The sequence below is a fragment of the Ovis aries genome, chromosome 4 (assembly GCF_016772045.2).
Source record: "Ovis aries strain OAR_USU_Benz2616 breed Rambouillet chromosome 4, ARS-UI_Ramb_v3.0, whole genome shotgun sequence".
Taxonomy (NCBI): Eukaryota; Metazoa; Chordata; class Mammalia; order Artiodactyla; family Bovidae; genus Ovis; species Ovis aries.
In genome coordinates this window covers 103,862,928-103,890,196 of record NC_056057.1, presented here as the reverse complement: position 1 = coordinate 103,890,196, position 27,269 = coordinate 103,862,928, and the positions used below count along the sequence as shown (strand labels likewise).

The window sequence follows — 27,269 nt, the reverse complement described above, 5'->3', positions numbered from 1 at the left end:
GATTTATTAAAAAAAATGCTGAAGTCTCCCGCTACTCCATCTACAGTTTGTTCTATAGGAATGACTTCTTTTTTAAAGATTTCTTTTTTTTAATGTGGACCATTTTAAAAGTCTTTATCAAATTTGTAACACTATTGCTTCTGCTTTATGTTTTGGTTTTTTGACTGAGAGGCATGTGGGATCTTCTTGACCAGGGATCAAACCCACACCTCCTACATTGGAAGGTGGAATCTTAACCACAGGACCAGCTGGGAAGTCACCCTAAGAGCTACTTTTGACTTCTTTCTTCTTGTGTTTACCTTCAAAATGTTCGAATAATATGCTCACATTGCTATTCTTGATTTATCTGTGTTAGACATCATCTGTTGACTTGTATACAGTTGTCCCTCTTAATCCCAGGTTTCGCTTTCTGTGGTTTCAGTTGCCCTCAGTCAACTGTGATTTGAAAAAACAACTAGTCCCTAGGTTTTCAGTTGTGCCCTGTTCTGAGTCATGTCATAAAATCTTGTGCCATCCTGCCTTCATCCTTCTAGCACATGAATCTTTCCTTTGCCCAGCCTGTCACTTAGTAGCCCGCTTGGTGGGTTATCAGATTGGCTGTCAGGGTATCAGAGTGCTTACGTTCTTGAAACCCTTATTTTACCGAGTCATGGCCACAAAGCACAAGAGTAGCTATCCCGGCAAGTTTCTCCTTAGTGAGTGGTTATAGACGAGGAAACATTATTTGTGAGGAATTGACAGGACAAAGATTTGGGGTGTCCAACTAGTGAAGACTCTAAACAGCGTTTGGGCTTGGGGCAGTAAATTAAAGAAGTCACAAGGTTTGTTCACATGAGCTTCCTGAGTTCCCTGTCTTTGGTGATAAGGGTGTCCTCCAGAGGCAGGGAGAGAGAGTATCTTTCACATAAGAGATTTATTTCCTGCTTGCAGGGAGACTGGCTGAGGGTGTGTGTCAGAGTGCCCCACTTGAGCTGACTTTCTTAAGTGACTTTAATTCAACAGAGTGCTAGTCATGTTCGACTCTTTTCGACCCTGAGGACTGTAGTCTGCCAGGCTCCCCTGTCCATGGAATTCTCCAGGCAAGAATACTGGAGTGGGTTGTCATGCCCTTCTCCAGGGGATCTTCCTGACCCAAAGATTGAACCCAGGTCTCCTGTGTTGGCAGGCGGGTTCTTTACTGTCTGAACCACCAACATGCTATTGGGCACAACGTGGGGTGACCTACCCTGGGCCCCAGCTGCACCCTGGCTGGGAGGAGCAGCAGTGCTTGGCTAATCAGGTGACCTCCACGTCTCAGTGGAGGGTGGCTTCATTACCAATTGGCAGAGGTGAACGTTCTGATTGTCTCTGACAGTACCCCCACACAAGTTAACGAGGAATGCCCTGTTACTACAGGTGGGCGGGGAGTCCAGGCACCCCACTTAGCCTTCTCTGACACTACCCTGGGGGTGTTGTTTTGGTGTAACTGCATGAGGGAAGAAGTCTAGGCATGATGGCCTGCAGTCAAATTTTTTTTCTGGGATGTTTGGCTGTGTTAGAGTGATCCTATCTGAAAGTCTTTCTGGCTAGCCTGCCCCCTTCCTGTTCCTTTGGCTAGAGAGAGCAGGCTTTGGAAATTTTTTCTTTTTTTGTCTGCATATCTTGCTGGATTCTGCAGCACTTCATCTAGGATATATGAAGCAGAAGAAAACCCAGAGGACACAGCCCGGCCTTGTTCCTCAGACCAGGAGGTCCTTAGTCTATCTTCTCTGTACCTTTTGGAGCCTTCTAATATTTATTGTATATATAATGTTAAGGGTTTTACTTTTTCTTCTTGATAAGTAAAACTATTTTTACTCTATCCTTCCAGAAGCAGAAGTCAAAGTAATATTTTAAAACTGTTAATCTAGGAATTTCCCTGGAGGTCCAGTGGTTAAGACTCCTCACTCTTAATGTGGAGGATACAGGTTCGATCCCTGGTTGGGGAACTAAGTTGCCACATGCCACATGGCAAGGCCAAAAAATAAAAAATAAAAAAGTGAATCAAGTAATGTCACTCCCCTGCTTCAAATTTCCCAAAGGGCTTCCCAGTGTGTTTAGAATAAAATCCAACTTTCTTATTGGCCCATCAGCTCTCACATGGCTTGGCCCTTGCCTCCACCTGACACACCTGGTATGACCTCTCCCCACTCCTCCCATGTTCCAGCCACACTGGCCTCCTTTCTGTTCTGGAATACGTTGAGCCTTTTTAGACCGTAAGACAATATCATGCAGTGGTTGTAAACACAACCACTGTGTCAAATGACCTGTCATGAGTGACTGTGTGACCTTGGGCAAATGACTTAATTTCTTTGTGCCTCTATTTCCTCATGCGTAATATGAGAATAAGAACACTGCCGTAGGGTTACTAAGAAAATTAAATGGCCTAATACAGGTAAAGTATCTAATTGTGTTCTACAGTCATGAAAACAATGGCAAGAACTCAATAGATATACTAACTATTGTGATGATGTCGCTCCCCAATGTCACACCCCTGCTCTCATATCCAGGTTCCTGCTGCCTAGAATACCCTTCCAGCAGCTTCTTTTTGCAAAACCAGCCCATTAAAAAATCTTTCACACCTCAGCTCAAATGCTGCTGCTGCTACTGCTGCTAAGTCACTTCAGTCGTGTCCAACTCTGTGCGACCCCATAGATGGCAGCCCACCAGGCTCCCCCGTGCCTGGGATTCTCCAGGCAAGAACACTGAAGTGGGTTTTCCAATGCATGAAACTGAAAAGTCAAAGTGAAGTTGCTCAGTCATGTCTGACTCTTAGTGACCTCATGGACTGCAGCCTACCAGGCTCCTCTGTCTATGGGATTTTCCAGGCAAGAGTACTGGAGTGGGGTGCCATTGCCTTCTCCGCAGCTCAAATGCTATCTCTTCTCAAATGAGAGAGGTCTTCCCTGACCATCTATCTAAAATGATCTCTCTTCATTTCTGTAAAGTCTAGCTTTCTATAATTGCACTCTTTGTAATCTGCAATATCTTGCTAACTTATTACTTGTTTACTGTTTGTCTCCTTACATCTGGACATAAGCTTCATGAGGGCAGGGCCTTGCCTCTCATCTACTGCCCTATCCTTGAGCCCAGAACAGGAAGGCACATAATCCATTCTGTTCTGTCGCTCAGTCATGTCTGACTCTTTGCAACCCCATGGACGGCAGCATTCCAGGCTTCCCTGTCCATCACCAACTTCTGGAGCCTGCTCAAATTCATGTCCATTGAGTCAGCGATGCCATCCAACCATCTCATCTTCTGTTGGCCCCTTCTCCTGCCTTCAGTCTTTCTCAGCGTCAGGGTATTTTCCAGTGAGTCACTTCTTCACATCAGTTGGCCTAAGTGTTGGAGTTTCAGCTGCAGCATCAGCCCTTCCGGCGACTATTCAGGACTAATTTCCTTTAGGATAGACTGGTTGGATCTCCTTGCAGTCTTAAGGGACTCTCAAGAGTCTTCTTCAACACCACAGTTTAAAAGCATCCATTCTTTGGCGCTCAGCTTTCTTTATGGTCCAACTCTCACATCCATAATTGACTACTGGAAAAACCACAGCTTTGACTAAACGGACCTTTGTCAGCACATAATCAGTTCAGCTCAGTTCAGTCTCTCAGTCGTGTCTGACTCTTTGCGACTGCATGAATCACAGCATGCCAGGCCTCCCTGTCCATCACCAACTCCCGGAGTTCACTCAGACACATGTCCATCGAGTCAGTGATGCCATCCAGCCATCTCATCCTCTGTCATCCCCTTCTCCTCCTGCCCCCAATCCCTCCCAGCATCAGAGTCTTTTCCAATGAGTCAACTCTTCACATGAGGTGGCCAAAGTACTGGAGTTTCAACTTTAGCATCATTCCTTCCAAAGAAATCCCTAGACCCTCAAAAAATACTTACTGAATGGATGAAAGAATTTGGGTCTTTTACAAGTATGAACTTACTACAAACAATGCTACAATAGACATGATTGTAATTAAATTTTGATTTGTATCCTTCAATTATTTTTTAGGATGATCTTCTGAGAGTTCTGAGATTATTTGGTCAAAGGACAAGCATACTCCCATTCAGACAGATTGCGCCAATTCAGAGTCCTGATAATGTCATACAGGCATGCTGGCCTTCTGCACCTTTGATTTGGGGCTCTAGGAGAAAAAAATAGCAAACCTGAAAATGACCTCTCCTGCCTGTACTTCCACACGCTAAATAAATATCTAAGATACTATTTTATTTTATAGATTAGGACACTGAGAGTGAAGTGAAAGTGATAGTCATTCAGTCGTGTCTGACTCTTTGTGACCTGATGGGCTGTAACTCGCCAGGCTCCTGTGTCCAAGGGCTTCTCCAGACAAGAATACTGGAGTGGGTTGCCATGCCCTCCTCCAGGGGATTTTCCCTACCCATGGATCAGAATTCATGTTTCTTATGTCTCCTGCGTAGGCAGGTGGGTTCTTTACCACCAGTGCCACCTAGGACACTGAGACCCTGGGATTAAATAGCTTCCCCAAGGTCACATGTGGTCAAAGGCAGAGATGGGGTCCTGACCCAGGCAGTTTGGAGCTCAACTCTGCTCTTAACCATCAAGATGTACTTTTTTCTGTGTTTGCTTCTCTGATTCCTGAGCACCAGGACCTTTGAGAGCTACTGTTCCACTGACCAAAAGATGCAGCACTCAGAGTTGGGGCAAAGAGCAGAATGGAAGTGGGGAGGAGAGGGGAGAAAGAAGAGGCACGCACCGACTGGGGCAGGGGCTTCTCTCGCCTTGGCCTGGAGCTTATCTGATGGCAGAAGCAGAGTCAACACTGGTGATGCCTCTGTTAGTTTTCAGTTCTGAGCTTCCTGCTTTGGTTTGCCAATCCTGAATTCAGCCTTGAAAGCTAGCTTTGCCCAGGTGAGTCTGGACTCTTGAATGGGTCTACGGGGTTGAGATGGGTGGGTGTAGCCAAGCTCTGCTTCTTAAGAAGCCCAAGCATTACCTTTCCTCCAGGGCTCTCAGAGGCCCTGACTCTACTGCCCTAGGTGCAAAACAGCTGCTTCTTAGCTGATTGTTTGCAAATTGCATTCACACCTCTTCTCTGTTTCCTCCCAACGAAAGCTAGATTTTCACCCTGTGTTCTCAAAGGTAATGGTTCTTATTTGGTCATACACAAAAATCACCTGAGGGGCTTACTAAAAAGGCAAATTTCGGACAATCTTGGAAATTGAACACTGATTGGATATTTGATATTAAGAAATTATTACTGAATTTTTACATGTGACCATAGTATTGTGCGTGTGTGTATGTGTGTATAACATATACAGAGAAAATCTTTATCTTTTGAATATTTTGATATTCACGTATTTTGAAAGAAAAGTATGATGTATACAATTAGCTTCAAAATAGCCCAGAGTGGGTAGGAGAAATGGGTGGGGATTAGAGGATACAAAATTCAGCAACTGTTGCTGCTGAGTGGTGAGTACATGGGGTGGGGGTGGGGGTTCTTTATACTATTTTCTTTATTTGTGAAGATGCTATAATTTTTCCATAATAAAGTGTAAAAACACCAAAAGGTACCCTCCTTATTCCAGGGTACATTTTACAGGCACCCAGCATGGCTCTAGGGGGATCTACTCACTCCACCTAGAGAAAAGGCTCTACAAAGGGAACTCAGGTGGCCCCTGTAGAAAAACAACCTCATTGACTCACCCCTCACGCCTCTGCCAGATAAATGGGAAAGAGCAGTTCTCAGTGAGGAAAGGGTGCATCGCTCAGCTGACCTGTGTCAACTCACCTGGGCTGCAATAAAGCTGAATTTTAGCTGTAGTGTACGTATATATTTAGATGGCTTTGTATAGTCGCCGTTTGAAGTATTTTGTAAATTAATTGTTGGTAGGGTAGTGAGTGTGGTGTGTTTTTTCTTTTTTCCCCTTTGGTTTTCCAAAACTATTTTTTAAAATGTTATCACATTTCTCCAGCGATATGAAGTGTTTTAATACCGTGTAATAGATATTCGGAGAAGGCAATGGCACCCCACTCCAGTACTCTTGCCTGGAAAAATCTCATGGACGGAGGAGTCTGGTAGGCTGCAGTCCGTGGGGTCACGAAGAGTCGGACACGACTGAGCGACTTCCCTTTCACTTTCATGCATTGGAGAAGGAAATGGCAACCCATTTCAGTGTTCTTGCCTGGAGAATCCCAGGGACGGGGGAGACTGGTGGGCTGCCGTCTGTGGGGTCGCACAGAGTTGGACACGACTGAAGCGACTTAGCAGCAGCAATAGATATTTGGCTCAGCTGATAAAGAATCCGCCTGCAATGCGGGAGACCTGGGCTCCATCCCTGGGTTGGGAAGATGCCCTGGGTTGGGAAGATGACTTGGTGAAGGGAAAGGCTACCCACTCCAGTATTCTGGCCTGGAGAATTCCATGGACTGTTTAGTCCATGGGGTCGCAAAGAGTCGGATACGACTGAGCGAGCGACTTTCACTTCACTTCAATAGATATTAAAACACAGGAAGGTTATCTCTAGGGCTCTTCTGAGGCCTCAAGTCGGCTCTTCCCAAACCCTCCCCTCACTGGGGGATAAGTGTCTTCCTTAGAGAAGGAAGTCTCTGACCCCGGTGGTGCCCCAAGGTCGTGGCCGAGGGCCCAGGTGGGGCGGGGGAGGGAGGGGGTGTGTGAACAGGGCCGGCCGGCGAGGCAGGTTTGTCCTCGCCTCGGACAGGCCGGTGTTGATACAACACAGCCCGCCTCGGGCTCTGCGAGCGCCCGGGGAGGAGAAGCCGCGGGAGGGGCTCGGCGGTCGCTGAGGGAGTCGCCTGCGGAGTCCGCGGCCGGGCTGGTCGCCTCCGCCCGCCGCTCGCGAGCCCTACCCTCCCGGCCCCGCCGAGGAAGCCGCGGGAGTCGCGCGCCCAGGACCGGGACCGGCTCGGACAAGGCTGGGGTAGGAAGGGAGGGTCCCTGTCTTGTGCTCTTGGGTCTGCAGGAAGCTCATGTTTTCTGTGTCTTTTCTATGAAAACTTTGCTTGGCTTGCTAGAACCGGCCGTGTGAAAAATTCATTCATCTGGGTGTCAGCAGGTACAAATGGAATACCAGATTCTGCATTCGGGAGGGTCGGAGGAGATTTTTGCCTCTAGTCTGTAAATCCGGAAATGTTTTTTGAGCCTCTTCTTTGGGATTGAGCTCGACGGGTGATGGAGTGAAAACCAGTTCTGATCTCATGGGTTTTTCTGGCTAGTGGGCAGAACAGACAGGAAGCAAGTAACTGCAGATGATTGTACTCGGTTATATTCTGGGAGGGCTTCCCAGGTGCCTCAGTGGTAAAGAATCTACCTGCCTGTGCGGGAGACACAGGTTTGATCCCTAGGTTGGGAAAATCCCCTGGAGAAGGAGATGGCAACCCATTCCAGTATTCTTGTCTGGGAAACCCCATGAACAGAGGAGCCTGGTGGGCTACAGTTTGTGGGGTGGCAAAGAGTCAGACCTGACTTAGCCACTAAGCAACATATTCTGGGAGCACAAAGAAGGGTGCTTAGTTTGCTCTGAGTGTTGGGGATCCGGAGAGGTGTATGGAAGAAGAGGATTCTTACCCCAAGAGGGAGAAATGACAGGAGTATGTGGGGTATGGGGGATGCAGGGTGGGGAGGAAGGGGTTGAGGTTCTAAACCTTGGGAAAGCCTGAACAAAATTTCTCAGAGAATTTCCGGGAAACGGGAAGGGAGGGCCAAGGCCAGATGATGCACACAGCCCTTCCTTGGCTACGTCAAGGGTTTTAGACCTTAACCTGTGGGAAAATGGGACAATGGAAGGATTAAAACAGGGGGGATAAACCCAGTGTTTGCAAATAGTGGATCATACATTATAAAATTATAAGGAAAAGGGATTCCTTCTAGGGTATGTGATGGTTCTTCCGAAAGGTTGGGATCTGAGGAAGACGGTTTGGTTTGGCAGCAGTAGGGCAATCTGGAGGGTCTTGGGTGAGAGTGGGTTCTAGGGTGAATATCCTTTTTCCTTATAGAGGACATACAGATTTATTTCATTCCTGCTGACTGCACAGAGTTCTGTTGTATCAGTTTAATCTTTCCCCTGTTGATGGATATTTAGGTTAGGTCCACTTATTATAATTAGTAAATACAGTGTTGTCAGAAACATCCTTGTGAGTCCATTTCCCCTTACATTTCTGAGTTTATCTGGGTGAAGAGCAGTGGAAATCTTGTGTCATGGATATGAATAACACAAAGTTTGGTGGATACTGACAAATTGCCCTCTAAAAAAACTATACCAAAAAAATGCTCAAGTATCTGAAAATGCTTGCTTCCTCACACCTTCAAGTGTATTTATTAATCATATTTTTAAATCTTTTGCCAATCTGATAGGTGGTGAAAAGTAGTACCTTGTTGTTTATGTTTTTAAATTTAGGAAAGATTTCCTGTTGCATTTTTTTTCTTCTGTTGGATTTTAATATAACTCAGTGACACATTTGTTACCTCAAATATCTTTGTGTCCCGCAGACTAAGGTTGGGCCAACATGGCGTCCATATTCCGAAGCGAGGAAATGTGTTTGTCACAGCTCTTTCTCCAGGTGGAGGCTGCATACTGCTGTGTAGCTGAGCTTGGAGAGCTTGGATTGGTTCAGTTCAAAGATGTAAGTACTGCATTCATAGGAGACCAAAAGAAGGTGGAGTTTCCACTTCTTGGTGGTGAATAAAGGCCAGGGAGAAGCGCCCTGGGCTGGAGTCATGGAATTCAGTGGTTCTTGTTCTTCTGGCTAGAATTTGTGATAACATTGGGCAACTGACTTGCAGACGTTTCTCCCTTCTTCCTTATGTGTCACCCCTATAGGAATGTTTTGAAACTCTAATATAATTAAAAAGATGACATTGTGCTTTATTTCCTATGTACCTTTTCAAGACATTTGATATATCCAGTGGGCGCATGGATTACCAACCTTATTATGAGGGCAAAAAGCAGTGCTTCCAGACCAGTTAGTTTGAGGAAAAAGTATCTTGGGAGTCCACAGTCTCTTGAGGGTGATATTCTCCAGCTAGACTGTATCCCCCCTCCTCAGTTTTATTGAGATATAATTGACCTATAACACTGTATAAGTTTAAGGTGTATGGCATAATGACTTACATCATAAGACTCTTACAATTTACTCTCTTAACAACTTTCATATATAATGTACAGCAGTGTTCATCATATTTATCATGTACATTATATCCCTAGTATGTATTTGTCTAATAATTTATCTAATTATCTAATAATTTATCATAATTAGATAAAATTATTTATCTAATTATCTAATAATAATTTATTTATCTAATAAAAGGAAGTTTGTACCTTTTGACGGTCTTCATCCAATTTCTCTGTTACCTCAACCCCCACCTCTGAAATCTGATCTCTTTTTCTATGAGTTTTTTTGATTTTGAAGTATGATTGACTTACAACACTGTTAGTTCCTGGTACACCACAATACCAGGATATCCATATTTCTATACATTTCAAATGATCACCATAATAAGTCTGTTTACAGTCTGTCACCATGCTGCTGCTGCTGCTGCTAAGCCCCTTCAGTCGTGTCCGACTCTGTGTGACCCCATAGACAGCAGCCCACCAGGCTCCTCCATCCCTGGGATTCTCCAGGCAAGAACACTGGAGTGGGTTGCCATTTCCTCCTCCAATGAATGAAAGTGAAAAGTGAAAGTGAAGTCGCTCAGTCGTGTCTCTTTGTGACCCCATGGACTGCAGCCTACGAGGCCCTTCTGTCCATGGGATTTTCCAGGCGAGAGTATTGGAGTGGGGTGCCATCGCCTTCTCCGGTCTGTCACCATAGAACTGTCTTAAGTAAGACGGGGTATCATTTCCCAGAGGCAGTTGAGATCCTCGCCAAAAGCTTTTGAATTCAGTTTAGAAAATGGGACTCGCTAATTCCACTCATTTTCTTACTAAGGTCTGGTCAAAACTAAGCCCTTCAGAGAAGGATCATGACTTTGCAGCTACAGTTCCAACTCAGGACCTGACATGGGATATTAGTTCCTTAATAACATTTATTGGGCTGAGCTGAAGGGTCACCGGCACAAAAGGATGCTGACTTTTTCTTGAAGACCAGGATCCACTGCATGGAGCTGTGCTATATTCAAGGTCCTATTGTATTCATGACTCCATTGAGGAATTCAATTTGGATAGTAAGTGCAGCTAAAACTTAAGAGAAGTTTACAGAGGCCAGAGCTTGTGGCATTTGGGGAACTGAGGGTAAGAATATCAAGGTATATTTTGACTGGAACTCTCCTGTCTTGTGCATGGAAGTATCTAGTCCTAAGATGATTCCAGCAACATTCTGCGGCAGTAATAATTAATAATGGTAATAGCCAAAGAGAATGTGTTGGCAGTGGTTGCTACTAATGTGTGCCTTGTGGCTTTCCTCTCCCTCTAGTTAAATGTGAAAGAGAGCCGCTTCCAGAGGAAATTTGTGAATGAAGTCAGAAGGTGTGAATCATTGGAAAGAATCCTGCGTAAGCCAGTTTTCTGCTTGCGGTTTGAATGTGCACTGGCAGGGAGGGAGATGGTTTGCAGGGGTGATGTCCTGCAGTCTGCCCCTATGTGTGATACTGCTACTCTAGGTTGAGACAGATCCTGGTTGGCGGCAGAGGAGGCTAGAGATGGGTGCCAGGTTCTGTGGCAGGTGCCAGGGCAATTCAGGCAGCGGACCTGGGAAATGCATCTGTCCTACTTGACCCATTTCTTAAGTGTGAGAAAACACACACACCTTGGGCTCTCTGGTGGGGTTTCATCCTTCAGGTTTTCTGGAAGATCAGATGCAAGATGAGATTGAGATTCAGGTGCCTGAGAAGTCCCCGCTGACCCCTCTCCCACGGGAAATGATCATCCTGGAGGTAGGTTCTTTCTGACTTAACAGAGGATGGTATCGAAGCCTGTCTCCTGTGAACCCTGCAAGCCTCTCATGGTCCTCTGCCCCATTGCTGAAGGCGTGGAGGTGGGTTTATGTGTTGGTCCACTTTTCAGTGTTACTCCCCCAGGAAAAGGCCCCCCGTGCAATTTTTAAAGTCACTCTTGCATCTTTTGGTGGCCATGTGTGTTGCTTCCATGTCTTGGCTATTGTAAACAATTCTGCAATGAACAGGGGGATGCCCATTTCTTTTCCAGATATGATTTCCTTTCCTTTGGATAAATATACACAGAAGTAGAGTTGTGGGATCCAGTGGTTTGCTTCTTAATTGTCTGTCTGGTGCATTGGGTCCACTCTGGATTGAGGCCTCTCCTCAGATTGGCTTCTGAGGTCAAGTGGGAGAAGGTAGCAGTTTTCTTTAGCTAAGGCCTTTATGGCTGGAGGACCCCTCCCTCTTTCTTTCCCTTCTCTGTCAATTTGCTTTTGTAAAACACTGAGTATCTGCTGTGCACAAGGCACCTTGGTGAAACATGGCCTGACTTCTAGGAGCTTTTAGAGCAGGCTGTGGGGAGAGGAGGGAGGGTGAGCCAGGGGGAGAGGATGTCAAAAGGTTACTGTTGTTGTTCAGTTGCTAAGTTGTGTCTGACTCTTTGCGACCCCATGAACTGCAGCATGCCAGGCTTCTCTGTCCTTTACTGTCTCCCAGAATTTGCTCAGACTCATGTCCATTGTGTTGGCGATGCCAATCCAATCATCTCATCCTCTGTCACCCTCATCTTTTGCCTTCAGTCTTTCCTGGCATCCAGGGTCTTTTCCAGTGAATTGGCTCTTGGCTTCAGATAGCCAAAGTATTGAGGCTTTAGCTTCAGCATCAGAACTTCCAATGAATGTTCTTTAGGGTTCTTCAGTCCTTTAGGATTGACTGGTTTGATCTCCTTGCTATCCAAAGGACTCTCAAAAGTCTTCTCTAGCACCACTGTTCAAAAGCATCAATTCTTTGGTGCTCAACCTTCTTTATGGTCCAGCTCTCATATCCGTACATGACTACTGGAAAAGCCATAGCTTTTGACTGTATGGCCCTTTGTTGGCAAAGTGATGTCTCTGCTTTTTAATATGCTGTCTAGGTTTGTCACAGCTTGCTTCCCAAGAAGCAGCATCTTTTAATTTCTTGGCTGTAGTCACCATCCACACTGATTTTGGAGCCCAGGAAAAGAAAATCATTTACCGCTTCCACTTTTCCCCCCCTCTATTTGCCTTGAAGGGACCTTGCCTGATGGGACCAGATGCCATGATCTTAACTTTTTGGATGTTGAATTTTATGCCAGGTTTTTCACTCTCTTCCTCTTCACCCTCATCAGGAGGCTCCTTAGTTTCTCTTCACGTTCTGCCGTTAGTATGGTATTATCTGCATATCTGAGGTTGTTGATATTTCTCTGGGCAATCTTGATTTCAGCTTGTGATTCATCCAGCCTGGCATTTCACATGTTGTCAAAAGGTGGGCAGATCCAAATCCTGGAAGGCCCTGTTGATCTTCGTTTAAAAAAAATAAAAAAAGGACTTTTTATCCTCAAAAGAGAAAGGGCTCACTGAGAGAGGTGAACAGGTATGGAAGAGCTTCATTGATTGAGCCTTATCTCTGGCTGGGTTTTCTCCTGTGATTTTTGGTTTTCTTTTAAGATAATTTAAAATTCTTGAAACTGTTGAAGCCACCAGTAGCATAAATCTAGATTCTCTAACAGAAACATGAGACTGGCAAGACTGACAATTCCGCTTGAATATATTTTGGATCTGGTCATACTAAAATCTGGATATTTGAGGAGAAAGTTTTAATCCATACAAATAGGATTTCCATAAAATCATCTCCGGTTTCATTCTTACCACTGGTTTTCTAATACCAGCCTTGTTAGTTACCAGCTCCACTCCTGCTGCCGACCCCCTCACCTTCCTAAACACCTACACCTGTTCTTGTGAACGGTGAGCTAGCTTAATGGCTCATGTTTTTTCCGTAATCTTTTTATATATTCTTTTCCAGATTCTTTTCCCTTCTAGGTTATTGTGTGCATGCTCAGTCGCTCAGCTGTGTCCGACTCTGTGACCCCATGGACTATATCACTCTACCATGGCACCTCCCTGCTTAAGAGTGTTGATGGTGTCCTTCTTGCCTGAGTCAGGTCCATCCTGGCCAGCAGATCTGCTCTCCTTGGCCCTGTCCTACCTCTCAAGTTTGAATCTGTTGTGATATGTTCTTATTGAAGTATGTGAAGAGAATTTAGTCTTGAAAAATAGGTACTTGGGAAAGGGAGGAGTGTTTTAATAGTCTTTTCAAATAATTGTGGATATTCTTTGATATTACATTAAAATTTGACAAGCATAGGGACTTTTGCTTTTGTTAAACAGGTAACAAGTATTTTTGTTTCCAAATTGACATAAGAGATGCAGGTTCAATCCTTGGGTTGGGAAGATCCCCTGGAAGAGGAAATGGCAACTCATTCCAGTGTTCTTGCTTAGAGAATCCCATGGACAGAGGAACCTAGCGAGCTACAGTCCATCGGGTGACGAAGAGTTGGACGTGACTGAATGTCTGAGCACTAAAATAATCAGTGTCAATTTGGAAACAAATATACTTCTTACCTGTTTAACAAAAGCAAAAATCTCCATGCTGATATGTGACTCGCTGGAATCCCTTGACTTCTCATGTAGCTCATTTTCCTTCCCCGAGTATTTTCTGCTCCTCTGCATTTGATAAGGGAACTCCTGAGTGTGTATGACTGTGGCTTACTTGTTGTTCACCTGCTGAGTTATGTCTGACTCTTTGCAACCCCATGGACTGCAGCATGCCAGGCTTCCCTGTCCTTCACCATTTCCCAGAGTTTGCTCAAACTCAGCGTCCATTGAATTGGTGATGCCATCCAACCATTTCTTCCCCTGTCATCCCCTTCTCCTCCTGCCTTCTATATTTCCCAGTATCAGAGTCTTTTCCAGTGAGTTGGCTCTTTGCATCAGGTGGCTGAAGTACTGGAGCTTCAGCTTCAACCTCAGTCCTTCCAGTGAATATTCAGGGTTGATTTTCTTTAGGATTGACTGGTTTGATCTCCTTGCAGTCCAAGGGACTCTCAAGAGCCTTCTCCAGCACTGCAATTTGAAAGCATCAATTCTTTAGCGCTCAGCCTTCTTTATGGTCCATCTCTCACATCCCTACATGACTATTGAAAAAGCCACAGCTTTGACTATACAGGTCTTTGTCAGCAAAGTGATGTCTGTACTTTTCAGCTCTACAGTCTTATTGAGTTTGACTGAACTTGAAGTTCAGTTTGGCCTCTCAACTTCAAGCTATGTTATGATGCTCTGCATACTTGATATTATTTGTTGTGGTTAATGTACAGTGAATGGCATAGTGCTTTCTGCCTGGCTTACTTTCTTTTTCTCTCCTTCAAAGACTGCTCTAGAAAAACTGGAAGGAGAGCTTCAGGAAGCCAATCAGAACTATCAGGCTTTGAAGAAAAACTTCCTAGAACTGACGGAATTCAAATATCTCCTGAAGAAAACCCAGGACTTCTTTGAGGTTGTAATTTGGGGACTGTGTATTCAAGGGCCCTTTTCTCTAGAACCTTAAATTTCTATTTTGACAACTGGTTGGTCTGGAATATGAATAAATTGTGATGTTTCTGTTGTCTGGCTGGGCTGTGGGTGACGAGGGTTAGGGTGGCATGTGGTGTGGGTTGAAATGAATGCAAAAATATTAAGGAGCTCACTAATAAAGTACGTGGGCCAAATGGCCCAGAGAGAAATGGAAGTCAGAAAAAAGCACAACAATTAGTTTGAGCAGATTTGGGATTTTGGTAGGAAGAGACCTTGTTTTAAATACACAGTTACATCTTTATTTGAAACAGAAAACTAAATTAGGTTTAAGCATCAGGTCTTCTGAATTCTATTTGTAGAAAATTGAGTATATAAAAGCAGACAAAGTCATGCAATGTGGGTGCTTTTAAGATAGTCTAAGTACATTTAAATGAAAATAGTGATTCTTTGACTTTCAGACAGAAGCCAACTTAGCAGATGATTTCTTTGTAGAAGACACTTCTGGTCTCCTGGAGTTAAGACCTACGCCTGCGTACATTAGTGGAAAGCTGGGGTCAGTGAAATTCCTGCTCTGAAAGTTATGTGTAGTTGGGTCCCTGGTCTGTATGCCCAGTGCCTGGTGTGTGGTAGATTTCCCTGACTGTTTGAGTGAATGAATGAATGGACAAATCATGACTGACAAGAGGACTGTTTCACATGATTATAGGCCTCCATCCAGTAAAAAACCCAAGTCTAACCTGACCTGGTTGGTGGAGGTGTAGGTAGTGTTACCTTTTTAATGGTGAGACTGACATTCTTGAGTCTGAAGAGTGTGACGTTTGTATTGTCTCCACGTGGGAAGGATCTAGTGATAATTGTTTAGGTGGAGTTTCTTGACTGTCCCTGCCTTTGGAACAGGGCTATGGGATACATTTTTTTTTTCTTTTTTGCCTTGTCTCTAAAATACTGTTTTGATAATAGATTTGGAGTGTGAAGTTTGAAGTGTAATTAGCAATGAGGTAGTTGGGCAGTCGTGTCTTCCACAAGTAGAAGTAATAGAGTATGATAACAGCCACCAAAATGTGTGATCATTCAAAATGGTGGGATTTCATTTACTGTTGAAGTAAAATTGAAAGTGAGTTTTGGAATTCTAGTTCTTTATTCAGCAGATACTTAGGGGCCTGCTATTTGAGGCACTAGACATTGAATTTGGGAAGGAAAGGAAACTATGTGTTGAAAATATTTGATCGGAAGGTAACATACATGTACAATAATGGGCCAATGAAAGTAACCATTTTAAAGTTAATGTGAAAAGTTTGAGTTAGAAACTTATCTAGATACCTAGATGACTGTGTAAGCAGAGATGTACAGACATCAATACATACATTTCAGTCTTAGTACATTATTTGTGTAAATGCATAGAGACCATTGCTGAGCAGGTTGAATACTTGCTTCTTTTAGTTACAACGATACAATGAATGGTCTGTCATACTGTTAATTGCAAATAAGTGAATGCATAGTATTGGGATGATTAAGGACATGTGGGCATGTCAAAGGAAACAGGAGGTCAGAGGGAAGGTGGGGTACATCGGGACTGGGATCCAGAGTGCTAAGCAGGGCCGTGTCCTTCCCTCCTGCTCAGAGGGCAGTGGGCTTCTACCTTCTGGCTGCTTATCTTCACATCCCATGGGATCTTCTGCCTGTACCCACTCCCTGCGCCTCAGTAACATCTCCTCTTCTGACTGCCCAGGTTCACAGCCGGTGTGGTCAACCGGGAGAGGATGGCTTCCTTTGAGAGGCTGCTGTGGCGAATTTGCCGAGGAAACATCTACGTAAAGTTCAGTGAGATGGACACAGTTCTGGAAGATCCCGTTACAGTGGGTATCTCAGGCTGCAGAAAACATTCTCATAAGTTTCCTGTAGCCCCACCAGAGGGGTTTGCCCTGCCAGGGGGTTTTGTTCTTTCAAATCCCGAGTCTTTAGCTCTATGAAGTTAATATCTATTTCCTTTTTTCCCCTTTCTTTTCGTTTTTCTTCCCCATCCCTCCTTTTTCAAAAATACCTATGAAAGTTCAGTTCCAGGACTGAGTCTTGTTAGCACCTCATAAGTGGTCATTCCTCCAAATGACTTAACTGGACCAGTTCCTGGAAACTTGGCTGTACTGGTGCCACACAGGTCGGCAGCTGTGTCTTCATCACAAAGCACTGATAACTAATGTAGGTCAGTGTGCTCCAAGCTCCGGGGTGCACTTGAGCAGAAGATGTTGTTCAATGTGGATTCTGATTCAGTGGGTCTATGGTGGCGCCCAGGAGCCTGCATTGTTAACCAGCTTGCAGTTAGTTCCTGGTAGTCAACAGACCATACATTTGCAATGAAGATTTTGAGGGTCTCCTTCACTGAGTGCCACACGTTATTGCCACTAATTTTGTAGGATTTGCTTCTTCCACCCTTCTGGTTAGTATTTAAATCCACTTTTTAATTCCAAGAAGCTTGGTTTATTTCTAAAAAAAAAATCAGAATCTAGTGTAAAAAATAAAGGCTAAAAAATGCAATTTTAAGCTTTATTGCATGGAAAACAACTTCATAGTTAAATACGAGTTAAAATAAGAAAAAAAGTTTGTTTTTAAAAAACACAAAACTTCACCATTCTCATGTCTTTATTTTTATTTTTTTCTTGTGCTCTTTTTCTGTAGTCCATAGCTATAGGCAGGCATGATTTAATATGGTTGTAGTTAAAACATGGAAATCTTTTTTTTTTTTTGCCTTCTGTTGATTTTAGATAATATAAATGCCCTCCTGTATTACAGTGTGTCCTATAAATATTAATATTTTAAAATGTGACATTGAATCATTATTTTTCATAATCGTATTTTGACATTCTGTAGTCCTGGTGGTAAAGAGAGTGTTTATAAAGTAAGATGACTTTAGCCTGATGACTTTGAAGGTCACTGAGCAGATGGTGTGTGGTCAGAATAGATTCCTGGGTCTGGTGAATCCAGAGACAAGAATATCTAAGAGATTCAGCAAAGGACCATGGGTGGGAGTGATGCTCCATGGGTGAGGGAACCTTTGGGAATAAGGTAAAGCAGGCGGCTCCCGGAAAACTAAAATATCCCTTTCCTGCTCCCATGAGCAGCTACCAAAGAGACAATTCATTTTGATATTATTTTCAGTTGGTATCTAATGTTTCCATTGAGTTGATGTGACATTCATTATCTGTTTTTAGACACTTAATTTCCAATTTTTCTCCAGAATATAGACACTATGATAAGCATCTTCATGCATGTGAATTTTTGTTTACTTCTGAACTAGTTCCATGATATGAATTCAAGGAAATAGGATTGCTGGCTTAAAGGGTGTGGGCATTTTCATGACCCTTGGTGCGTCCTGACAAGTAGCTTTTCAGTGGAGTCATACCTGATTCCAAAGATAGCTGAGACGTAAGTCATGTGTAATGAGTGTGTAGGATTTGTTATCACTTTTCCAACAATGGCTTTCATCATTTTACCTTCACTCCCCACCCCAAACTAAATAAGAGTAAAACAGTGCATTTCTTTGCTTACAGTTAAGGTCAAACATTTCCATATATGCTTGTGAAATACCCATTTTCCTTTTCTTATGACACGTTAGACTTGGACTTTAAAAATGCATTTAATCAGTGTTCCTTTGGGCATACAGTGAGTATGTGAGTCAAACATTAGACCTGGCTCTTCATTGTTATTGTTCAGTTGCTCAGTCATCTCTGACTGTTTGAGATCCATGAGTTGCCACACACCAGGCCTCCCTGTCCTTCACTGTCTCCCGGAGTTTGCTCAGACTCAGGTCTATTGAGTCAGTGATGCCATCTAACCATCATCCTTTGCTGCCTCCTTCTCCTTTTGCTTTCAATCTTTCCCAGCATCAGGGTCTTTTCCAATGAGTCGGCCCTTCGCATCAGGTGGCCAAAGTATTGGAGTTTTAGCATCAGTCCTTCCGATGAATATTCAGGGTTGATTTCCCTTAGGATTGACTGATTTGGTCTTGTTGTCCCAGGGCCCCTTAAGAGTCTTCTCCAACACCACAGTTCAAAAGCCTCAATTCTTTGGTGCTCAGCCTTCTTTCTGGTCCAGCTCTCATATCCCTGCATGACTGCTGGCTCTGTCTTTGTTAAATGTCAAATATCATTCATCCCTGAAGTATAAATATTGTTTATGAGTTAACTCTGGTGAGCTAGGTCAGCTACTTTTACTTTAAGTCTCGAATATCCTGGTTCCGTCTCTTCAGCATGTTTTCTTGTGTATTAACACATCTCTTGAACACAGGACTTGGAGCTGAATACAAGGTTCAGCTGTGATCCCTCTGGTGTAGCAGACAGCGATGCTGTCCCTCTGAGGCTGTATTGGTCTGCCTGAGGGCCCCACCCAGCCTGCCTCTGTGGCCTTGCCCTCAGTCATAATATTACAAACTTGAATCAACTGGGAGAAGTTGAAGTTTTCCAATTTTAAATTTAGAAAAAATAAATTCTAAACACATGCATTTTACTGTTCTGATTTTCCAGAGAGAAGAAATTAAAAAGAATATATTCATCATATTTTATCAAGGAGAACAGCTCAGGGAGAAAATCAAGAAGGTCTGTGATGGGTAAGCGACTATTAAAGAAGGTTCTTTTCATCAGCTATTTGGGTCAGGATTAGTTCAGGGTCTATGCAATAAATCCAAAATAAACTTTCCTGGTGGCTCAGTGGTAATGAATTCTCCTGCCAACGCAGGAGACATGGGTTCAATTCCTGGATGGGGAAGATCCCCTGGAGAAGGGAATGACAACCCTCTCTGGTATTCTTATCTGGGAATTCCCATGGACAGAGAAGCCTGGTAGGCTATAGTCCATGGGGTCACAGAGAGTTGGACATAACTTAGCAATTGAACAACAACAAGGCTCGAGTAGGGCTTCTTTGAGGTTGCTTAAGGTTTTCAAATAACTTGCCCACATTTGATAATAGTGCTAAAAAGGCAACTGCTGTTTAGTAATTGTAGGGATAGAAACAGAGAGATCTTGATGAGTAAAATTTAAAAGGTCAAAAAGACGTTTCAGTTGATTCCTTCTCACCCCTTTATCAGCTGCTAAAGAACAAGCAAACTGCATGCTTAGTTGTTTCTGAGATTACTGAATTATCTTTTGTGCAGCCCCTTAGAAGCAGAAATTCAGTAGAGAAAAGATACCAACACAGTAAGTTCTGGGGAGAAGATAAGACTAGTCAAGCTTGCAGTCCTTTTTATATACCAGCTGGTGGGTTTTGTGGTTTGAGTGGAGCCCATTCATATAATAGAACCACAGGTTTAATTCAGACGGTATGAGCCATGTGTTGGGAACCGTAGGCCGAGATCCTCTGTCTGGCTGCTCACTAGATGGTTACTGTGGGGGAAGGTGGTCATCTAACCAAAGTGGACAAGGGATGGGTTAGTAGAAAAGGATGTGCCTATGCTTCTTGGCAATTACCCACGTGTGTCCTGTGGAATGTTTGAAACACAGGTTTCGAGCCACTGTATACCCCTGCCCAGAGCTGGCGTTGGAGCGCAAAGAGATGCTGCAGGGCGTCAACATGAGGCTGGAAGATTTATTCACCGTGAGTGAGGCGTTCAAGCATAAACACCTGCCATTTCCTGCCATTTCCTATGAGTCCTGTCTCCCAGGGCCCTTGCTCCAAGGTTGGCTGGAATGTCTGCTATGCTCGCCTCGCTGTTGCTTCAGAAGGCTTCATAATTAGGAGACGGGTGGCATTCACTAAGCTCGTGATGCTTCTGCTTATCAGAGAAGCTTTGCCGGGGCTTAGAGTTAACCGCGGCCCTGATCAGCCTTCAGTTCCCCACCCCAGGCTGATAGAAGGAACCTTTTATTGCCAGACTGGCCTAGGCCGCCTCTATGATATAACTCAATAGCCAATGAAGGCGAACAGCCAGTCTTGCTGATTTTTTTCTGCATGGAATTGCCCAGTTGTGTGAGCCAAGCAAATAATTCTGTCAAGGCAGTGAGTCAAGTTTCACGTATGAACATGCCCCCAGTTCATATCTTCTTGCTGAATCTGTTATCACCTAGGATGGCTCTCAAAACATAGGACTTATCTTCAATAACAGTCATAAGCTTTGTGAGTAATCCCTGAAAGCTGCTGGCCTGTATCAAATGGTATATTCCTGATCAGCTCTGTCCAGTAGGTGGTGGCGGAAATGTTATATAACGTGCGAGTCCAGTGTCATAGCCGTGAGCCACGTGTCACCTCTGAGCATTTGAAATGTGGCCGGGGGACTGGATTTTTATTTGTATTTAATGTGGCTGCTGTATGGTCAGCACAAATCTAGGTCCTCGATGAGTATCTTTAGAAATTAGATGTGTGTGTGTTCATCTTCCCAGAAAAAGCAGTGTTTGATTCTCTAATCCTCTCTCTTGCCTCTTTGCCACTTGTCAGGGAGACTCTTTCCCTGAAGTACTTACCGTTGAAGTCCTTTCCCCTGAATACTTTGCCGGGTTTTATGAAAACTGCATGAGGAGAGACTTCCCTGGTGGTTCAGGGGTTGGGACTCTGTGCTTCCTCTGCAGGGAACTCGGGTTTGATCCCTGGTTAGGGAACAAGATTCTGCATGCCAGGTGGCACAGCCAAAACAAAGCAAAAGTCTCACGAGGAGGATGAAAGTTAGGCTAGACTTAGATTTAGGTTTCAGATGTCTTGGGTAGCCCTGTGTAATGGTTACTGAAAGGGTTACTGGGTTGTATCATCAGAACAAAAACTGTTTCCATTTAAACAAATCCTGTGTGGCCCAGATCACCTATCCTTCCTTCATTCGTTAATTCACTTGTCATTTATTGGAGAGGTTTAGTATGTAAGGCATTTCAACAGATGTATTAGTTTCCTTTGGCTGATGTAACAAAATACTGCAAACTGGGTGGCTTAAAATAACCAAATTTATTTTTTCACAGTTCTGTGGTGAGAAGTCTGAAATCAAGGTGTCAGCAGAGCCAGGCTTCCTCTGAAGGCACTAGGAAAGGATCCTTGCTTGCCTGTTCTGCTAGAGTTTGCATGTGTATATCACCCCAAAATTTGAATGTTAAAAACGTAATGCCTGGGACTTTCCTGGTGGTCCAGTGGTTAAGAATCTGCCTGCCAATGCAGGGGACATGGGTTGAATCCCTGGTCCAGGAACTGAGATATCACATGCTGGGGGCAACCAAGCCCATGCCCCACAACTACTGAGGCCGTGCTCCCTATAGTCCGTGCTCCCTATAGTCCGTGCTCCCTATAGTCCGTACTCCCTATAGTCCGTGGTCCCTACAGCCTGTGCTCCCTAACAAGAGAGTAGCCCCTGCTTACCACAACTAGGGAGAGCCCAAGGGCAGCAATAGAAAGCCTGTGTGCTACAACAAAGGCCCAGTGCAGCAAAAAAAAAAAAAAGGCAACAAAACCCCACAAAAACCGAATCCCCTGGATGATGGTATTGGGAGATGGGGCCTTTGGGAGGTGATTAGTTCATGAGATTGCATGGGATTAATGCCCTTTTAAAAAGACCCTAGAGAGCTGGCTTGCCCCTTCTGCCATGTTGGGTTAAAATTTGAAGTCTGCAGCCGAGACAAGGGCCTTCAACCATGCTAATCTCAGACTTCTACCTTCCAGAACTGGGAAAACTTTCTGTTACAAAGCACTGGTCTATGATATTTTATCATAGCCGCTCGAGTGGACTAAGGCATCTTCCCAGCTGCTGGTGGCTGTCAGCCATCCTTGCTGGCCCTTGCTTTGTTGATGCATCACTCCGGTCTCTGCCTCCATCACACACATCTTCCCTGTGGGCCTCAGTTATAAAAACACTGGTCATACTGGGATAGTGCCCACCCTACTCCAGCATGATCTCATTTTAACTTGATCACATCTGCAAAGACCATATTTCCAAGTAAGATCATGTTCCCAGCTACCGGTCTTAGGACTTCAGCATGTCTTTTGTGGGGGACACCATTCCACCCATCACAATAGTACTATAAGGGATTTAGAATAAAAGGAAGATACAGTCCTGGCCTCAGGGCTTTAACCTCTAGTGTGGCAGTTCAAGGCCAGGTGAGAACTCCGAGGCAGAGGAGTGGCCAGGAGCCGAGGACGCCTCCAGGTCTGGCTGGCCCGCATTTTTGCCGTGTTGTCTGGCATCTCCCTGAGTGTCCTTTGTTTTGCTGGGTGCTGTTTTTTTGGCCAGGTGTTAACACAGACAGAGTCTCACCGTCAGAGCCTCCTGCAAGAAGCAGCTGCCAACTGGCACTCCTGGGCCATCAAAGTGCAGAAGATGAAGGCCATATACCACATCCTGAACATGTGCAACATCGACATCACCCAGCAGTGTGTCATCGCTGAGATCTGGTTCCCGGTGGCAGACACCGCGCGCATCAGGAGGGCGCTGGAGCAAGGCGTGGTGCGTGGGGGTGGGGGGGCGGAGGCGGGGAGGGGGTAGGGGGCGGGGAGGGTCATGTCCAGCTGAGTGGGCTCTCTGCCAGGTGTTCAGATTGCTAGCCTCCTAAGTCACGTGACCCTTACCTGGTAGGATTGTCTCTATCTTTCCACCTTCGGTCCTTACCCAGTGTGTGGGCACATGTCAGAAATGCCTTTTCTTCTCAGTGCCTTACCCACAGGCAACATTTCTTTGGTCTTAGCAAGAGTGTGCTGGGCGCTGATGTGCTGTCACTCTGCTAGCTTTGTCGGGCTGGAAAGCCGGATAGCCAGACACCTGCCACAACAGCCAGAAGGGAGTGGATGGCTCTCCATGCCTGCTGCTGTGCTGAGCACTCAGGCACCTTGTGTAACTCTCACCGTGCTCTTGAGCCGTCTCTCTGCCCAGTAGGGAGCCTGTCTCATCACCTATTTGCCCCATTGAAATTTGGGAAAGGGTCAAGGCCATTAGGAATACAGGAACAAAATTTGGAAAGTGAATAAACTCTTGAGAGAGTAAGTCAGAAGGAAAAGTAGAGGGCTCAGAACTGTGCATAACATTTGCAGGAGCTTGAGGATGGAGATTGCCAGAGAATCAGGAGGAACTCTACTCTCTGTGACAACTCTCCTTTAAGATAAATTACATGAGTACTAACTTCAGATGAAATCATGAGTCTCAGGTCAAGAAATTGTCCCAAGTTCACCGAGTAAGTGATAGGAGTTGGACTGTGATCCATGTGCTTACACCCAGCCGATGGCGTTCTTCCTAACGTCTTCTCATACGGTCTTTTTGCAGGAACTAAGTGGCTCCTCCATGGTCCCCATCTTGACAGCAGTGCAGTCTAAAACAGCTCCTCCCACGTTTAACAGGACAAATAAATTCACAGCTGGCTTCCAGAATATTGTAGATGCATATGGCATAGGCAGTTACCGGGAGATGAACCCAGGTAAAGGAATCTGATGTGTTTCTTAACCAGGCAGCTTGAAAATGAAAATTGAACAAGGTTTATCACAGCGGTGGCCTTGGCAATTCATTGCTTTGAATTGTGACATTCCTAAAATCTCAGTTTTCTAATGCTCCTAATTGTCTTTTAAATGGTGATTAGTGAGATTTGCTCCTTGACAGGATTTTACCTGTTCTCAGGCAGACAAATTCAGTTTTCATTTTCTTACTGATTCAATGAGGGTCATCTTAGGCATCTTCACAGTCACATAGTGTTGTGTGGGAGAGATGGCAATGAGCACAGATAGGACTTTTAGTCAGAAGACTGGATTCCCAGTGATACTGTATCACTGAGTCTGATTTGTAAAGTAAAGGGGTAGACCAGATGTCCTTTAGCCAAGCAGTTCATGGTGCTGCTGTTCTCCAGCCTGAGTTTGAACTAATTTGTAACCTGTATTGCAGGGTCCTGTGAGTAACTGCTGGAGGTGTGTGGTGCATGTGAGTGGTTGACAAACAAAAGGTGGTAGTGGACAGGGTATAGAAAGCACTTAGAGAGAGAAAACTGGTTTTAAATCCCATTGAAGTTATGACCAACCTAGATAGCATATTGAAAAGCAGAGACATTACTTTGCCGACTAAGGTCCGTCTAGTCAAGCTTATGGTTTTTCCAGTAGTCATGTATGGATGTGCGAGTTGGACTGTGAAGAAGGCTGAGCGCTGAAGAATTGATGCTTTTGAACTGTGGTGTTGGAGAAGACTCTTGAGAGTCCCTTGAACTGCAAGGAGATCCAACCAGTCCATTCTGAAGGAGATCAGCCCAGGGATTTCTTTGGAAGGAGTGATGCTAAAGCTGAAACTCTAGTACTTTGGCCACCTCATGCGAAGAGTTGACTCATTGGAAAAGACTCTGATGCTGGGAGGGATTGGGGGCAGGAGGAGAAGGGGATGACAGAGGATGAGATGGCTGGATGGCATCACGGACTCGATGGACGTGAGTCTGAGTGAACTCCGGAGTTGGTGATGGACAGGGAGGCCTGGCGTGCTGTGATTCATGGGGTTGCAAAGAGTTGGACACGACTGAGCGACTGAACTGAACTGACTGAAACTTTGTGATCTTGGGGAAAGTCACTTTTGTTGGTGTTGTTCAGTTGCTAAATCACGTTCAGCTCTTTGCGACCCCATAGACTGCAGCCTGCCAGGCTTCCCTGTCCTCCATTATTTCCTGGAGTTTGCTCAAACTCCTGTCTATTGAGTTGGTGATGCTATCCAACCATCTCATCCTCTGTTGCCCCTTCTCCTCTTGCCCTCAATATTTTCCAGAGTCAGAGTTTTTTCCAATGAGTTGACTCTTCTCATCAGATGGCCAAAGTATTGGAGCTTCAGAAGGTCACTTAGCTGCTCCAAAATGCAGCTCATCTGTAAAGTGTGGAGTAAGAATACTTACCTACTGAGGAGTTAATGTATGTGAGGGCTAAGTGAGTGTCAGGGGTGGGGATGGTGAGAGAAGAATCAGAAAGATGCAAGGGACCAGCTTTTATGTCACGGAGCCTGGTAGGGAAATCTTTGATGTGGGGCTGAAAGAATGTTGGGAGCACTCAGGCCATTGTGGTCTTACCTCTACAGCTCCCTACACCATCATCACTTTCCCCTTCCTGTTCGCCGTGATGTTTGGAGACTGTGGTCATGGAACTGTGATGTTCCTGGCAGCCCTTTGGATGGTCCTTAATGAGAAACACTTGCTCGCTCAAAAGTCGACCAATGAGGTGGGTGCCCATCAACTGTCTCACCTGTTCTCTTGGAGGTTATAAGTAGAACATGAAAAATGTGTCTGTTGTTTTCACAATGGAAATAACATATTTTAAAAAGTAAGGGAAAGATGGAAAGTTAAAAAAGGGACCAGAATTCAGCATAAAAATTCCTGGCCAAAGGCAAATCCTTTGTTTATTGTATATTTTTCAAGAAAGTATTGAACTTTTCCTTAACTTTTTTTTCTCAACATTGATTTTTTTCCCCCTTTGATTAGAAAAGCAATATATATTTCTTGTAAAAATTGGGAAAATACAATAATCTAACTACCTAGAGAAAATTACAATTAATGCTTTTTTCTGTGTTTATACACAAGTATATAATTTTCTAAAATTGAGATGAAATAGTCCATGTTAATTTGTAGGTTCCTTTTTTTTCACTCAAAATATCACAACTATTTTTTCATGGCAGACCCCTTCTACAATCAGCCCATTCTCAGTGTCCTTATGTAACACTGAGGAATCCTGAATATCATGTCTTCACATCCGTTCACACTTGAAATTTCCACATTTTCCATGAAGTCCCTTCACAGAATTGTGAAGATTGAGACAACTCAAGCCTGCATTGTTTCAACTTAATCAATTCAGTTCAGTCATGTCTGACTCTTTGTGACCCCATGGACTGCAGCACACCAGGCTTCCCTGTCCTTCACCAACTCCCAGAGCTTGCTCAAACTCATGTCCATTGAGTCGGTGATGCCATCCAAGCATCTCATCCTCTGTCGTCCCCTTCTCCTCCTGCCTTCAATCTTTCTCAGCATCAGGGTCTTTTCCAATGAGTCAGTTCTTTGCATCAGGTGGCCAGAGTACTGGAGCTTCAGCTTTAGCATCAGTCCTTCCAGTGAATATTCAGGACTAATTTCCTTTAGGATTGACTGGTTGCATCTCCTTGCAGTCCAAGGGACTCTCAAGAGTCTTCTCCAACACCACAGTTCAAAAGCATCAATTCTTCGGTGCTCAGCTTTCTTTATGGTTAATCAGTTAGTGTCACTTTGTGTCCATTGCAGTACATTTTAACTGGACGCATACCTTTTAACTCTATCCTGAATTTTAAGAATACCTGCCATCTTTAATACAAGTTGACTTAAATCAAGCTAGTTCAATGATACCATAGCTAGTCCATCATAAACAGGGTTAGTGGGAGAATCAACCTATGTCCAATAGTGTTTTCCATGACAAGCATCTTCACGGATATGCTTTCCTATAATTAATACTTAAAGTCTCATACTTACGCAGTTTTGAGAATGACTGATATACATCAACCAGTCTTACAGAAAGCGCTTCCCTTTTCTTGGTGGATGTGCTTGGAGACTCAGTGTTATCAGTCAAAGTAAAGTGTTAGTCCTTAGTTGTGTCTGACTCTTTGCGACTCTATGGACTGTAGCTCGCCAGGCTCGTCTGTCCATGGGATTCTTCAGGCAAGAATATTGGAGTGGGTTGCCATTCCCTTTTCCAGGGGATCTTCCTAACTCAGGGATCGAAGCGAGGTCTCCTGTACTGCAAGCAGATTCTTTATCGTCTGAGCCACCAGAGAAGCCCCCTCAATGTCACAAGTATAGATTTGATTTGCCATACAATTTAGCAGCGTAAGTGGCAGCTCTGTTCTTGTCTCCTGGAAGGAGTAAGGCAGCAG

General features: G+C 44.4%; 1 protein-coding gene across 5 annotated transcripts in view; it reads left to right on the top strand.

The window, feature by feature from the left end:
* ATP6V0A4 (ATPase H+ transporting V0 subunit a4) overlaps window positions 1-27,269 on the top strand; it is a 70,394-nt gene that overhangs the window by 18,141 nt on the left and 24,984 nt on the right. For 3 of the 5 annotated variants that reach the window (XM_042248887.2, XM_060414893.1, XM_060414892.1), the window contains exons 3-13: window positions 8,499-8,632; window positions 10,421-10,499; window positions 10,786-10,880; window positions 14,331-14,456; window positions 14,932-15,026; window positions 16,203-16,329; window positions 18,991-19,073; window positions 19,963-20,056; window positions 22,662-22,874; window positions 23,685-23,835; window positions 25,455-25,594. In XM_042248887.2, the coding sequence (XP_042104821.1) occupies window positions 8,516-8,632; window positions 10,421-10,499; window positions 10,786-10,880; window positions 14,331-14,456; window positions 14,932-15,026; window positions 16,203-16,329; window positions 18,991-19,073; window positions 19,963-20,056; window positions 22,662-22,874; window positions 23,685-23,835; window positions 25,455-25,594 (1,320 nt within the window). In that variant the 5' untranslated portion in view covers window positions 8,499-8,515. Of the gene's footprint in view, window positions 1-6,795; window positions 6,931-8,498; window positions 8,633-9,727; window positions 10,173-10,420; window positions 10,500-10,785; window positions 10,881-14,330; window positions 14,457-14,931; window positions 15,027-16,202; window positions 16,330-18,990; window positions 19,074-19,962; window positions 20,057-22,661; window positions 22,875-23,684; window positions 23,836-25,454; window positions 25,595-27,269 lie in introns of those variants that run through there. The other 2 variants (XM_004008096.6, XM_060414894.1) reach the window with 2 other exon arrangements.